At 42.3% G+C, this 14,081-nt stretch overlaps 1 protein-coding gene across 1 annotated transcript; it reads right to left on the bottom strand.

Moving 5' to 3' along the window:
• Nucleotides 1-552: 552 nt before the first annotated feature.
• Nucleotides 553-2,609, bottom strand: DRD5 (dopamine receptor D5). Its single transcript, XM_050338640.1, has one exon. The coding sequence runs from the start codon at nt 2,607-2,609 to the stop codon at nt 1,152-1,154; it is 1,458 nt and encodes a 485-aa protein (XP_050194597.1). The 3' UTR covers nt 553-1,151.
• Nucleotides 2,610-14,081: the final 11,472 nt, after the last annotated feature.

Below are 14,081 nucleotides of genomic sequence, written 5' to 3'. Positions count from 1 at the left end.
AAAGCACTTACAGCTTATTTAAATTCTGGTTAATAAGTAAGTAACTAAAAAAATACATCAGCAGTATTTTTTTCTTCTCTCGGTGTGAATGAGTTCTCTAGTGTCTACACTGGGAAATGCTGATTATTGATACTGTTGTCAAAGACAATCATTGTTTTTAGACACATCCAGTTCCTAACTCTATCACCAAACTCTTTTCATCAAAATCATTAAAAAAAGTAAGTTCAAGTACAGAATAAAGTGAAAAATTTTAATAGCTTATATAAATGTGTACTTGATATTCTTAGCTGCAGAGAGGGATAGCATCAGTTATAATGCTAAAGAAAAACAGGCATAAATCTATCTGTAAGGGCCATATAAAGGAGTTCATTTAAGTCAAGTGTTCCTGTGAACCTTACTTGTGTTCAAAAACTGTATTTTCTATACTGACTATTTTGCTTTTAAAATAATAAGGTTTAGCTGTTAGTCATTCTAACCATTCAAACAGAAATATTGTTAGTTTGAATTCTTTTTGTAAACCTTTCAGGGTGAAAAATGAAAGATAATAAACCCTTGATCAATATAACTTTTATTTATTCATCTGGGAACAGAGGATATCATAGGCAACAACGCCGCCTAGGAGAACAAGGATTTCACATAATCTGTTTTGGCAGAAACACACATTTAAATAATCATCCAAATCACCACCTCACTATTTCTATCTTTAAACAAAAATCAAAACAAAAACCAACAAACAAAAACAGAGGAAAAAAAAACATAATATCTGAACAAACAAGCAGGCCAGATTTTTTTTTGTATGTAATGTCTATGCCAGCCACATCCATCCCTGATTTTAGAAGTCATAATACTTAGCACTGACAATGGCACCTTTCATTTGCAAACACGTTATAGACATGAACTGACTGTAATTATACCACAATACCTCACCACAGCTAATCAACATGACTGCCTGGTCCTCTCTCAGCCTGGGGAAGTGCTGATTTAAGTTTGTGCTGCCAGTCCCCTGCATGACAGTGTCTACATCCCGCAAAGTGCTACACACAGAATTGAGTTTAGCATGAAGTGACTGACCAAACTACAGCAGGTTTTTCCACTCAGTGCTAATATTTTCTGTTATAATCCAAGAAGGACTGATCAGAGCAGGATACAATTTAATGTAAACCATTTGGAGTGAAAGGTGTTATTTTGCCTAGTGAAATCTCACCCTCACAGTCCAGGTCACAAACAGAGTCAGTGGCAACCTCATGGTCAGGGCTTATCTGGGACATCCTATCAAAAGGGTCCTCGCGATTTTCCTCACAGTCAACCACATTTGGGATCATGTTAACATAAGCAGTCACTATCTCCTTATGGAAAAGGGTGTCCTGGTTGTAAGAGATAAGCTCATTGCTTATATTAACAGTCTCCACTGGAGTACTAGAGCAAAACTGACCACATCCCAAGAGGTTGGAGAAAACCTTCCTAAAGTCAGCATTGAAGGCATAGATGATGGGGTTGAGAGAGGAGTTGGCCCAACCAAACCAGACAAAGATATTAAAGGTGGTCTCACTGACGCAGGGAAGGCCAGCGTGGGGATCACTGGGTGGGCTCTCGCAGAAGGGCACCATGCAGTTCAAGATGAAGAATGGCAACCAGCAGCAGACAAAGACACCCATGATGACAGAGAGCGTCTTCAACACCTTGGTTTCTTTCCTGATGGAGGACTTGAGGCTTGTGTGATGGTGGCAGTCAATGTGGCTGCTCCGGCAGCTCTGTGCATGCTCAGCTGCCCTCTCCAAGGAAGAGATACGACGAATCTGCACCTGGGCAATGCGGTAGATTCGAGTGTAGGTAACTATCATGATAGCCACCGGGATATAAAAACTGATCAAGGAAGAGGAAATAGCGTAAGTCCTGTTGAGGCTGGAGTCACAGCTCTCTGATGGTCCAATGAGGGTATCATTGCTGCCAGAGGTCACATCAGAGGGTCTCATTGCTGCTAATGCCACCCATGTGGTGCTCATATCTTCTGTCCAGGTAGTGACAGCACCTGCTGCTGCCCAGGCAGTACCAAATCCATTCCCACTATCATCAGCAGCAACAACATCCCTACTTTTGTGCCAGTTGAGCTGGACAGGGATGAAGGAAATGAGCACAGACAGTGCCCATGCCACACTGATCATCACCAGAGCCAACCTCTGGGTCATCTTCCTCTCGTAGCGGAAGGGGCTGGAAATAGCCCAGTACCTGTCCACGCTGATCACACACAGGTTGAGGATGGAGGCTGTGGAGCACATGATATCGAAGGCCACCCAGACGTTGCAGAAAGCCCCGAAGGGCCAGTACCCAGCCACCTCAGCCACCGCCTTCCAGGGCATGACCAGCAGGGCCACCAGTAGGTCCGAGACAGCCAGGGACACGATGAAGATGTTGGTGACCTTGCTCCGCAGGTGCCGGTAGCGGACGATGGCCGCGCACACCAGCACATTCCCAAAGAGCGTCCAGAGGATAAGCAGAGCCAGTAGGCTGCCCGCTGCCACTTGCGCCGCCCCAGGGCCGCCCGCCGGCCCCCGCGCCCCGCCGGGGGGCTCCGCCGGCGGCGGCAGAGGGCTCCGGCCGCCCCGCAGCATCGCTGGCGGCTCCCGCCGGCGGCGGGGCGGCGGCGGCCGGGATGCACCGAGCAGCCAGCGCCGCCCCGCCGCCCGGCCCCATGGGGCCGCTGCCCCCCCGCCCCGCCGCCACCCCTGCCGGATGGCCCCGCTCCGCCGCCCCGCTCGGCGGCTCAGCGCGCACCGCGCTCGGGGCTCCGCTCCTCGCCACCGGCACCGCGCTCCTCCCCGGGATCCCTGTCCCGCGCTCCGGGTGCCCGCCCCGCGGCTCCGCGAGTCCCCCTGCCCAGGGTCTCCGTCCCGCGGCTCCCTCCTGGGGTCCCCTTACTCGGAGTCCCTTGTTCCGCGGACCCCGGTTTGGGTACCCGCCTCGCGTCCTCTCGCTTGCGCTCCCCGATCCGCGGCTCAGCGCGCTCCTCTGCTCCTCGGGCTCTCCGCTCCGCGGCTCAGCGCGTCCCCTGCCCGGGGCACACGCTCCGCGCCCGCTCCTCCTGGGGCCGCTTTGCGCCCCCGCGGCTCCCGGTGTGTCCCGCCCGGACTGGCGGCTCCTCCCGGACTCCCAGCGCGGTGGAGCGGCGCTCCCGCCTTGCTGCCCGCCCGGTCTCCGCTCCCTGCTCGTCGCCGGCCCGCCCGCCCCCGCCGCCCCGTGAGCATGCTCTGCAGCCAGGGACGCCCCGTCCAGGACGGCACCCCCGGGGCTGGCGGGGGCGGCCGCCCTGCGCGCTCCCTCCCTCCCTCCGGAACCGAGTCACCCTCGCAGTTCTTTGGTGCTGTCACCGGCTCTGCGCGGCGTTTTTGCGCAGCTGGAGGGAAGAGCGCGGTCCCGCCGCGGGGAGCGGGGAAATGCCCCGTCAGCATCCCCGCGGGAAGCGGGGTTGTCGAGGATGAGTACGGACACAGCTCTGTCTGAAAGGTGCGGTGGGGCGTGAGCGGGACGGGCTGGGTGTCTTCGACAGGGATAGGAAACGGAGCCTGCATCGGTACTTATTCCAAAGGGTTCTGCTGGACAACTGAGATGTATCACAGGCAGCAAGCCCGGCAACCGAAAATCCTATTCCCTCTTTCCAGCTCGTTTATGGGATGAATCATTCCTCTCAGTAGGGCTCCAGCACAGCTAGAAACGGAGTATGACCGTGAGCATTATAGGTGTGAATGCTGTGCTCTCAGACTCACCATGTGCTTATGTCGTGCCTTTCTTCACAGAACATGCTTTAGTGATTTTTATTCAAAATATTATGCATTTTAAAATTTTAACTTAATTCCTTTTTAAAACCGTTGACAGAGATCAAACCCCTTCTTGATTAAACAGTCAGTTGTGGCACTGAAAGGGCTGAGGAAGCCACACTTTCAAGGAGTCTTCCAGCTACTTCACCAGGCAGATGGGGAAGTACAAGACTCACTGTACCTGGATCTGCAGTGACACGAAGGAAGATTAAGTGCTAGAGTTTCTAAATACAAAAGAAAGGAAAAGACAAAAATAAATAAATAAAACTCTGCAACCTTTTAGGTAATTTTCTAAGATTGTCACAAGAAAAACTGGAGCTTCGCTTTAACTCTCACTTAAGAAATTGGCACTACTGTTCCACGTTTAAGCAGAGATATATTTAATATTGGAGGAAGAATTTAGCTTTTGTCACCACTGAATTCTAAACAGCATGACTAAAGCTGTGATGCTGAGGCAGTGTGTTGCTTGCACAAACTCTGCTTTCCTAAGCAATGCCTCCTACAATTTCTCTAAACGAAGGACCAGATTGCACAAGTACTTGTGCACATGCCTGTTGAAGCTACTGGTCCAGAAATGGGCATATTTTATGTAAAAAAGCAGTTATCTGATTTGCTTTTTTTAGCTTATATTCATTGCTTCCCCAGTGTAGAGGTGTGTGCACATACTTGTAGTATGCTGTCTGTATGCATGTATGTATTTGCATGCATTGCAGTCAGTACACATTAGCAATTTAAATGAACATGTGTGTAGGTGTCTGTCTTCTTAATAACAATAGGAGCTCATTAAGAACATAGCCTGCCCAAAACTCAGCAGCACACCTTGGTGGCTTGGTACAAATCAGCACCACTGTTGCAAGCACAGACTCTGGGCTGTGGCTGGGAGCAGCAGAGGTGCAGGTGTATGTTTATCTCCAGTTCTGACATGTGTAGTGGCACCAGGCAGAGAGGGCGTGCAAGCAGCCAGGAAGACACTTTAAACCACTGAAACAAAAATTGTAAAAGCTCACTTGTCAGATGTCTAAAGAATGAAAATTTGCACTGCTTTTTAGAGTACTTCTTGCAATAGGTGGACCCAAAGTAGAGGACTTTCCAAAGTATCCCATTTGTTGGCCAGGTGTTGCATTTGGCTGTCTGGGTCCTCAGACCCAGAATTCAGAGGATATAATATATCCTCTAAATATATCTCTCCCACCTATTTAATATGTAGCAGGTATTCTCAATTTTCATCTAGTGTGAACTGATGTTGCTCATCAAAGATCCCTATGGATGAAGACCTATCACTGAGCTGGGGGCAGATACATCAGCCAAAGACACACCTGTGCCAATGGGTGCACTGGTGATACAGTCTCCAATGCTGATCCAACATTTCATGCATGCATGTTCAAAACTGTATTTTAAGGGATAGCAATACATTAGATCAGGAATTTTTTCAATGGTAGCAGAAAAAGATACTGGTTTGTGATGAGGGGGCATATGAGACTAAAACCTCTGTTCCTACAGACTCCAGTGAGTTGTGAAGATGTGGAGAAGGAGTAGGCAACAGGACAACTGCTATGTGCTTGTGTCAGATCATTCATAATGGCATCAGGACAGAGAAGCAATCGTATAATGGGTATGTTATGGTGTTCATAGCATTCCATCCACTGCCATCAACATTTTTTGAGCCTGAGATAAAAACCTTTAACATTTATAGGTTATTAGCATCCTTTTTTAACTTTCTGTAGGCAGTTTGCATATAAATCTCATTTTAAGAATAGTCCATTAAACCCACAGCTGTCACTTGCTGAGAGATTTGGGTGGGTTTTTTTCATCCCGAAATCATCTTTGTAATGGCTTTTGTGCTTTTCCTTCAGAGCTTTCTCTCGTTTTTCTTTTTTTTATTCACCTGTTAAAATTGCACTTCTCTCTCACAGCTGGCAGATTGGAAGTAATGGAATTTAACTGCTACTGCAATGGTTCTGAGTGAAAAAAAATCTTTGCAGTTCCTGATTTTAGAAATGTATGTTTTACTAGCTCTTTCTCTTCATTGTCATATTTTCTATTTCAATTTCAAAATACACAGACCCGTGTTCTGCCTAATAATTTTTATTTAAAAATAGTCAACTCTCAGAAATTCACACATTCTCTCATCTAAGAGATACTTGATGTAAAGAGGTAAAAAATAATTAATTCCAAGAGGAAATTAAAATAAAGAGAAACAGAGGTATGCTAGGTTTAGGCTATAAAAGCATCCCATCAAAAAGCTCCCATTACAGTTAGGCTCTAAAACAGAAAAGAAAAGGTAGTGGTAGAGGTGGAGGAGGCTGGAAGTCACTGCACATCAGGCCAATTTAATGAAGCCATTGAACATGTTCTTAACTGTAGAAGTATGCTCAAGTGGAGCTATATTTAGGAGCATGGTTGACTGTTTGCTTAAGGTCCATCAACCTTAGTCAGTGAAGCTGAAAGTCTTTATTGCACAGGGGTGGACAAAGGTGCAGGTGTATATAAAGTCAAGTGAAAATACTGAGGAAGGAGGGAGATACAGATAAAAAATCTTTGCAGACTAGGTCAGGTTCTGCTGTTCGTGTTTCAAACAAAAATAAATAGGAGCAACTGGAAAATTATCAGAAATGCATTGCAGGAATTATGTCTGGGAAACTTCTTCAGTTGAGCAGAGAGCAATGGAAGGGTTAGAACCAGCTGATGATGTCTTACAGGGGGAAAAGTTTTCTTATAACAGATTACTTTTAATATTTCAAGTAAGGTTAGAAAAACTGCATTGGCTAGAAACTGAATCTCTGAGAAATGAGGGTAGAGGTAAGGCAAACATTTTTAACAGTGAGGATGAATAATGACTGATGTGATCGATTTTGGATTGTAATAAATTTGCTGTCATTTGTAGTCTGAGAGCCAAGGATGAATACATTTCTCAGAGACTGTGCCTCAGCTCATCCTTCAGCTCTGTCTTGACTTGGACAGTACTGAACAGCACTCTGTAGTCCTCGGGAAAAGTAATTTTAGAAGGCAACAGTTACCCCTGCTGGCCTTAAATCCTATTTAGTTTTTTGTTGACTTGGGACTGTGATGGATAGTATTCATTAACCATATGTAAAAGGATGAACAATTCTTCCACTATTTCCATCACTTTTTCTCTGCAATGAGTGTGATATGGTTCCTACATTAGCCATTGATCACTCATGAAATAATTGATGTTACCAGAAGAGATTTCCACAGATTTTCCTTTTTTGTTGTTGTGTTTTTGTTTGTTTGTTTAGGGTTTTGTTGTTGTTGTTTTGTTTTGTTTTGCTTTGTTTTGTTTTTTGTATTGAGCCTGACTTCATTTAAACCTGTGGTAAAAGATGAAAGATGAATGCTATCCAAGAACAAGGGAAATAGCATTTTTGTAAATATGATTTCCTGGTAGACTGTCTTTGTTCATTTTGTGGCTTTTATCTTATAGAATTTTATCTTGTATTTTTGGATATTCATAATTATATGCTAAAAAATAGTATCATTATTTCTAAGATAGCAAGAGTTCACATGATGAGAAACTACTAAAGATCAGTGACATTTGAAGTAAAGAAAAAAGAAAAAAACTGATTTTCACATTGGTACAATTTGGGCATGTTATTCATATTCTCTGGGTGTGCACGGCTACATCCCAGGCGAACATCTGTCCTGAGAAAATAATCAACATGAAAAAATTGCTGAACATTTTAAGACTTTTATTTCGTCTTTTGTCAACTATACTACCAAACTCCAAATAAAACTTAAGTGGACTTAATTCCCCAAGAAGCTGCTGTAATTTTTTGTCTCTGGCTTCAACGCTGTAACAATTTGCCCTGTGGAGTAATTTGAAAAAAATTTCTTTTCAGTGTTCTGATTCTCTGTTTCTCTAACCTACTGTACATTAGCAGGACCTATGAATTTTATATTGAATGTGTAAATTATGGGCTTTTATACTTAATAATTTTTATTGGAACATTTGCCAACAGCATAATTTATCTTAGGATTTTACCCTGTCCATTAACTTTGTATGAGATTATCTTCCACAAAATGAGTCGGAAAACCAAATCCATCATGGCATCAAAAAGTAGTTTCAGTAATAAAAACAGACACTATTGTGAAGATTTTTAAGTCTGACAGAAAAATGGGACTCAGAAGACAGAAGTCAGTGGCTGGGTCTCAGCCTCTCGAGGAACACACATGATGTCTCGTAGGGTCAGAGAGTAACTCATCCTGAGACTTCCCTCCTCCCAGGAGGCAGCTGCTGGATGGAGGGAAATGGGTTTGGGAAACAGGACCCCCCAAACCTCATCTGCTTTGCTGGCACTGTCGGGCAGCTGTATCCTTGCAGAAGAGCCTCCTGTTTGCAAATCCTAAACAGGAAACTACAGAGCAAGGTAATTTCACAAGTATGTCAACAGTTAGAGATGATAGGTTTTTTTAATCTGTATTTTTAAGGGTTGTATAGGACCAGCGGTAGATTTTGTAGTTCAGAATTTATTTGGGGTAAGAATTCCAGTTTCGAATTTTTAAACTCTAGTGGTAAGCATGACCAAATTTGTCATTTTAAGAAAAAAAGCAATAAATCACTGCTTTCACTTAGGTCTGCTCTTTTTTATTCCCCTTAAGTAATACTTAAAATTACATGCTCCTTTATAATCAACGTGTCTCATTCAGCTCTGTAGCAGAATATCAGTAATAGGGATTAGAAAGTTCCTTATTAAATACCTGTTGCAGTAATCCTGAGGACTATTAGTGCTATTAGAGAACACAGTGGAACAGATAATGAAGACTTTAGTCTGCTGACACAAGAGTTGTACTGGAGCTTATAAATTAAAACTGAAAGTGTATTCTACTGACCATATGTAAGATAGAAATAGCTATTTCTTCTGAATTGAGTAGCCCTCTGCATACCGAGCAGTGGAATTTTGTCCTACAATGTCTTTAGATTTGTCATCCTTTTGGTTTCTCTTTCTCCAACACACGTAAGAAGGGTCAAAGAAGAAATATGCACTTTTTCAAGTGCAGAGAACATCAAGCACTCCCTTGTAATGCCTTTATGACCTCCCATTCTTCTGGCTGACACTGCAAATCAAAGGAGGGAACATACAGGTTGAAAAGCATACGCTTCAATAAATCAAGGCCAATACCCCAAATTCAGCACAAAGTCATAGCCACAGTGTGTGGCTGTGCACCCTTAAAACAAAATCCATCTTTGAAAAGCAAGGAGCTAGGACCTTGACAGTGTCATATTGGGCAGGTGCAGGATCTGATCAGTCCTGGCAAATTGGTCAGTCTGGAGTTTATTTGAGGAATGGTGCAGCTCTTGAACTCCTCTCAGGGAAGGCTTCTGTTAAAAGTCACAGTGAGACATAAGCAATAGCCAAGACTTACAGCAGTTTGTCCCAGTGATCCTTGTGTTGATAAACTAGTAACTCTGCCTGGTGATATTTTTGTGTGTATTACTTTGGCTAAGTTGGTCAAACAGAATACTCTTATATGTATTAACTTTCAAGATACTTTAAAAGGCTGGTTTTGCCCTGGGAACTCAGTAGAGGGAACTGTACAGCCTTCATGAAATGTAAAACATATATTGGTTTGAGACAAAAAGAGTTTCCATAGGGAGTAGCAGATTCCCAAATGTCATAGCAGAAAACAGGACAGAAACTATCAATTGAAATATTGTCTAGCTGCTTTCAGCAAAGAAAATATTGCATATTGAACTATCTGACATTTGTGATTTGTTTGTTGCACATGGGTTGTACTGGTTTTACTAAATACCTGCAATAGTTACAACCAATCTGGGTCTGAATTGTAATTTTAGAATAATTTGCAATGACTTAGTGGCTGCTGTTGTGACCTTAATAGTTAAAAATAGTTAATGCAGTTCCTTTTAGTACTGTTGACTGAGATGTGTGGCCTGAAGAGGGATGGGCAATTTTTTTTGTCTGTAGCTCTATCTAAACGTAAAAGATAATAATGAGAACCATAGCTGCATAGAAGTTTAACATTAATTTCTGCTTTGACAGAATATGAGGGTGTTTAATTTATTGATTATGCCCCAGTAATTTCTGTTGTCACGGTGCCAGGGTGCAGAGTGGCTCAGTGCACACTGAGCAATGTGCAGAGTGGCTTGCCCCTGCCAGGGCTTCTCTGCTCCTGATGCAGTGTCAGTGCCACACCCTACGCACAGAGCTGATACCAAATGCAGGCGCCCTCAGCTCTTCTTGATACAGTGAAGTTTGGATTCTTGACTCTTACTGCACTGGAAAGGTTTTCCAAAATAGACAACAAAGAAAATAGAAGAAAGAAATTCCGATGCTTGGAGAAGGACTCAAGGACGCTTACAAAAGTCTTTTTGGCGTAGTGTAACAAATTACTGCTTGGTAATGAAGCTGTTAGATTCAAGCAGGCAGTGGTGGAAAATCCTACCTGGGGAGCACTACGGACACGCTCCTCACACCTGGGAGAGGAGCAGCAGGAGGGACAAGGAAGGGGGTTTATGTAACCAGCTACCATTAAGACGCTGTTACAAAGCTATTGCTTTTTGCCTCATTGCTGTTGGTTGCTGCCTTCATACAAAAGTCATTGTCTGCTAGAAGGGAAATTACTAAATACAGAAAATGATGGACTCAAGTCTGAAACAAACATGAATGTAGATTTAGCCTTAGGGATGTTATTAATCATATCTGTGCATTTTAAAAAGCATTCTGTTTTTCAGTTTAGTCTGGTAAATATTTGATTGCAGAATAAGTTAGAGTAAAGAAATTATGATATCCTTGATAATCCTGGCTAAATGGTGTCATCAATTAATCCCAGCAACTCACTACTTCCCACTGGTGGGACAGAGGAGACAATCATAATAGTAAAAACTCATGAGTTGAGATAAAGACAGTTTAACAGGTAATGCAAAAGTTGTGTGCACAAGCAAAGCAAAACAAGGAATTCATTTACCACTTTCCAAGAACAGGCAGGTTTTCAGCCATCCCCAGGAAAGCAGGGCTTGATCACATCTAACAGTGACTTGGGAAGACAAGTGCCATCACTCCAAATGTCACGCCCACCACCTCCTTCTTCCTCCCTCAGCTTTATACTTTGAGCACGAAGCCACAAGGTCTGGAATATCCCTTGGCTCAGTTGGGGTCAGCTGTCCCAGCTGTGTCCCCTCACAACTCCTTGTGCACCCACAGCCTCCTGGCTGGTGGGGTGGGGAGCAGACAAGGCCTTGGCTCTGTGTGAATGATGCTCAGCAATAACTGAAACATGCCCGAGTTATCAGCATTTCCAGCACAAATCCAAAACACAGCCCTGCAGTAGCTGCTGTGAAGAAAATTAACTCTATCCCAATCAAAACCAGCACATGTGGACAGGAACTGTTCCTCATTCTGCTTTGAATAAAATGCTGATGTGGTTCCCTGGAATTATTGATTCTATGTGTGGTTTTCACAAACTGGCTTTTAATCCCAGGTGTATTGCAGTGGCATTTAAGCAAAGATTTATTGGAAAATAAACATGAAACACCCACTGCTTTGCTAGAAGTGAAGCAGAGAGACAGCAGCTGGTTTTCCTGCAATCCCTGTTCTTTAAGAGCTTTCCACCTACTGCATCCATCTTTATTTGTACTTCAGCACGAATTGTGGTCCCTTTGCTTCTGGCAAGAACTAGAAAATATGTTGGTAAAGATTTTCAGTTCTCTTTTAAGTGAAGAACAGTAGTAAAGGAAGGCAGGAGACATGCCATAGAGAACTGTGTTTTACTTTAAACCTCAGCCAAATTAATATTATGGGAAATAACACACCTCGTAATTAAAAAAAAAAAATAAAGGAAAAGGACTATTGACGTTAAAATGAGACTTCCCACTATCATCAACTTCAAGAACAAATTCATCCTTTAAAGCTAATAAAGCCAGCCCTCTTTTTTAAAGTTCTCCTTAACAGTTGCAGATGCTTCAATCCTGTTAAATCCAAATCTCGTTTTATTCATGCATGCATAGAATGAGGCTAAATACTTGGGGACAAGAGTTCCCAGGGAATAAGTGATCCAGTGAGCCATCTGTACATACATCATGTCTAATCAGACAGAGTGAGGTAGGAAAATTAAAAAAATTAGTGAGTGTAGTAAAATCTTGATGTTTGGGTATCTTTTTTATTCCATGGTTTTTCAGTGAAATTTACTGAATTATATAAGCCAGTGAAAAGAAGCATGCACTTAAATTACTTGGATAATTTCCCTCTCTGCTTTTCTCTGAAGCCATCTGCTTCTCTGCACTGATATAGTATACTCAAAGTCTATGGAACACAAGTGGGCAACAAGACACACAAATATTTCCAAAAATTATCAGAACGGTAATTGGAAATTGTTTTTATTAAGTGATCAAAAGAGGAAATTCAATGTATTGAGAAACACTAGTAAAAGAAATTCACTTCTTTTAGAGAGCCTCAACCATGCCTCCTCCACTTCCTTCCATCTTAGTGTCACTGACACTAAAAATTACTTGGAAAATCTATGTTTGTGCAAGATTGACTCTTCAAGTAAATTGAGGATTGTAGGGATCTTTTTACACCTTAGCAGCCTTTATTCCTGTATATATATGAGTTTAAATGCAACCCAAGCATGTATTATTGAATAGATAAAATTATCAAGGGAAGAGAGGGAAGGAGTTGAAGAGTCTGAGAGAAGGATATGATGAACATCAGAGAATAACTAACTGGTTAAGATTCCACAGCAAAAATTCAGAATCCTTTGCATATTATGTGCATTTTGGAGTTCAATAGAGAAATTTCCTTTAAAAAAAGAGTCTCTTTTTAAGTAATATTAAATTGGAGCACCTCAGGAGAATAGAAATGAGCAGCTGTTAGACCTCTCTCCTGGGTAAGCCGGCTCTCCTGCCTCCTGTCACATGCTTCAGCAGATAGGTTGGCAGAAATAGGGGAGGTGTGTGCTATTTCTTATCTTTTCAAGCCTGTCATAATTTAGTATTGTTGATATACTAGAGAAAAACAAAAAATTTGGAAAACATTTGTTTGAGAAGGCCCAGGTTTAGCATCGACCAGAGAGATAGAGGTCACACTATGATAAACAACCTGAGTATTGTTCCTTGACCAAAAATATTTCTTAAAAATGTATGTTTCTCAAATACTCAGAAATTCATGACTCACCATTATTTCAAGAGTAGTTACACTGAGAGCTGCATCACATAAATACTCTGTGTTTGGATGAAACAATATTTTTTGAGAGTATTCCTGTTGTGAAAACCTTTTAAGCATCTTCAGTCAAAATCAAGTCTTTGGTCCTGAAACAGAACCATTTTAGTCAGTGGGGTTTCATCAGTGCAGCTCAGAATAGAATCTGGCCATTAGCATGTTTAAAACATTTGCTCTCTGCCAGAGTGCTGCCTTAATTCACTTTTCTGAATAAACTTCAATTTCAGTACTCAAAATCAATTTAATATTGTGGGCAAATGAAATTATTTCAATCCTAATGTGAATAAGCCGGAAGAGTTAAGTAATTGCAGATGAAATATAACTAAATAAGGATGTTATTTATTTTTGAAACTTCCAAATGTGTGCAACGTGTTTGTAATAGAGCATATGGCCCCTTCTTGGCCTTGGGGATTTAAAGCTCTGCTTTGGCTGGAAATCAGCTGAAGAACGCCAGTTCTAGCTGAAGAATGACATGGGACCTATCCCATAGGAGCAGAGGAAGTAGAAACAGGCTTGCTTTAGCCATCTTTATGAGTGCTTAAAAGATGAAGTAGAATTTTTGTGCCTACCTAGTGAAATGGATTTTTTTTCTGATACCAGAATTAGCTGGAGACTCTGTCCAGTACTTGATTTGAAAGGAAGATTAAAGTTTTATTTGATTATCTGGATGGTCCTATTTACTCTACTTAAAACAGAATCAGTCTGGGAGACAATTGAGTGGTTAGAGCTGATATCTTCATGGAAGTAGGTGAGATCAAGCTACAGTGTTCAATGGGAAAGATGGAAAATGTTACTGTCTAGAATGAATGTAAGAACCAATAGAGATGTTATAAAAGACATGACAAGCAGCCATAGGGACATAGGCAGAGATTACAGTGGTGTGATTAGATCGTGACTCTTTTAAAAACTGCTTAAAATCAAAAACTGAAGTTCCTTTGCAGGAAGGTATGAGTTCTCATGCTCAGTCTTCTGATGCTTCATGTAATTCAGAGTTCACCTGAGACTTCAGACAGAAGTTGCTTTACTTGATCTAGGTTTTGCAAAAGGTAAAGAAGGTAGCTAAAATTCCTAAGCAAGT

This window comes from Myiozetetes cayanensis, unplaced genomic scaffold, assembly GCF_022539395.1.
Source record: "Myiozetetes cayanensis isolate MyiCay16 unplaced genomic scaffold, myiCay2020 scf7, whole genome shotgun sequence".
In the NCBI taxonomy this organism is placed as follows: domain Eukaryota; kingdom Metazoa; phylum Chordata; class Aves; order Passeriformes; family Tyrannidae; genus Myiozetetes; species Myiozetetes cayanensis.
Note: the sequence above shows the minus strand (reverse complement) of the source record. Positions and strands in the feature narration are given on the sequence as shown.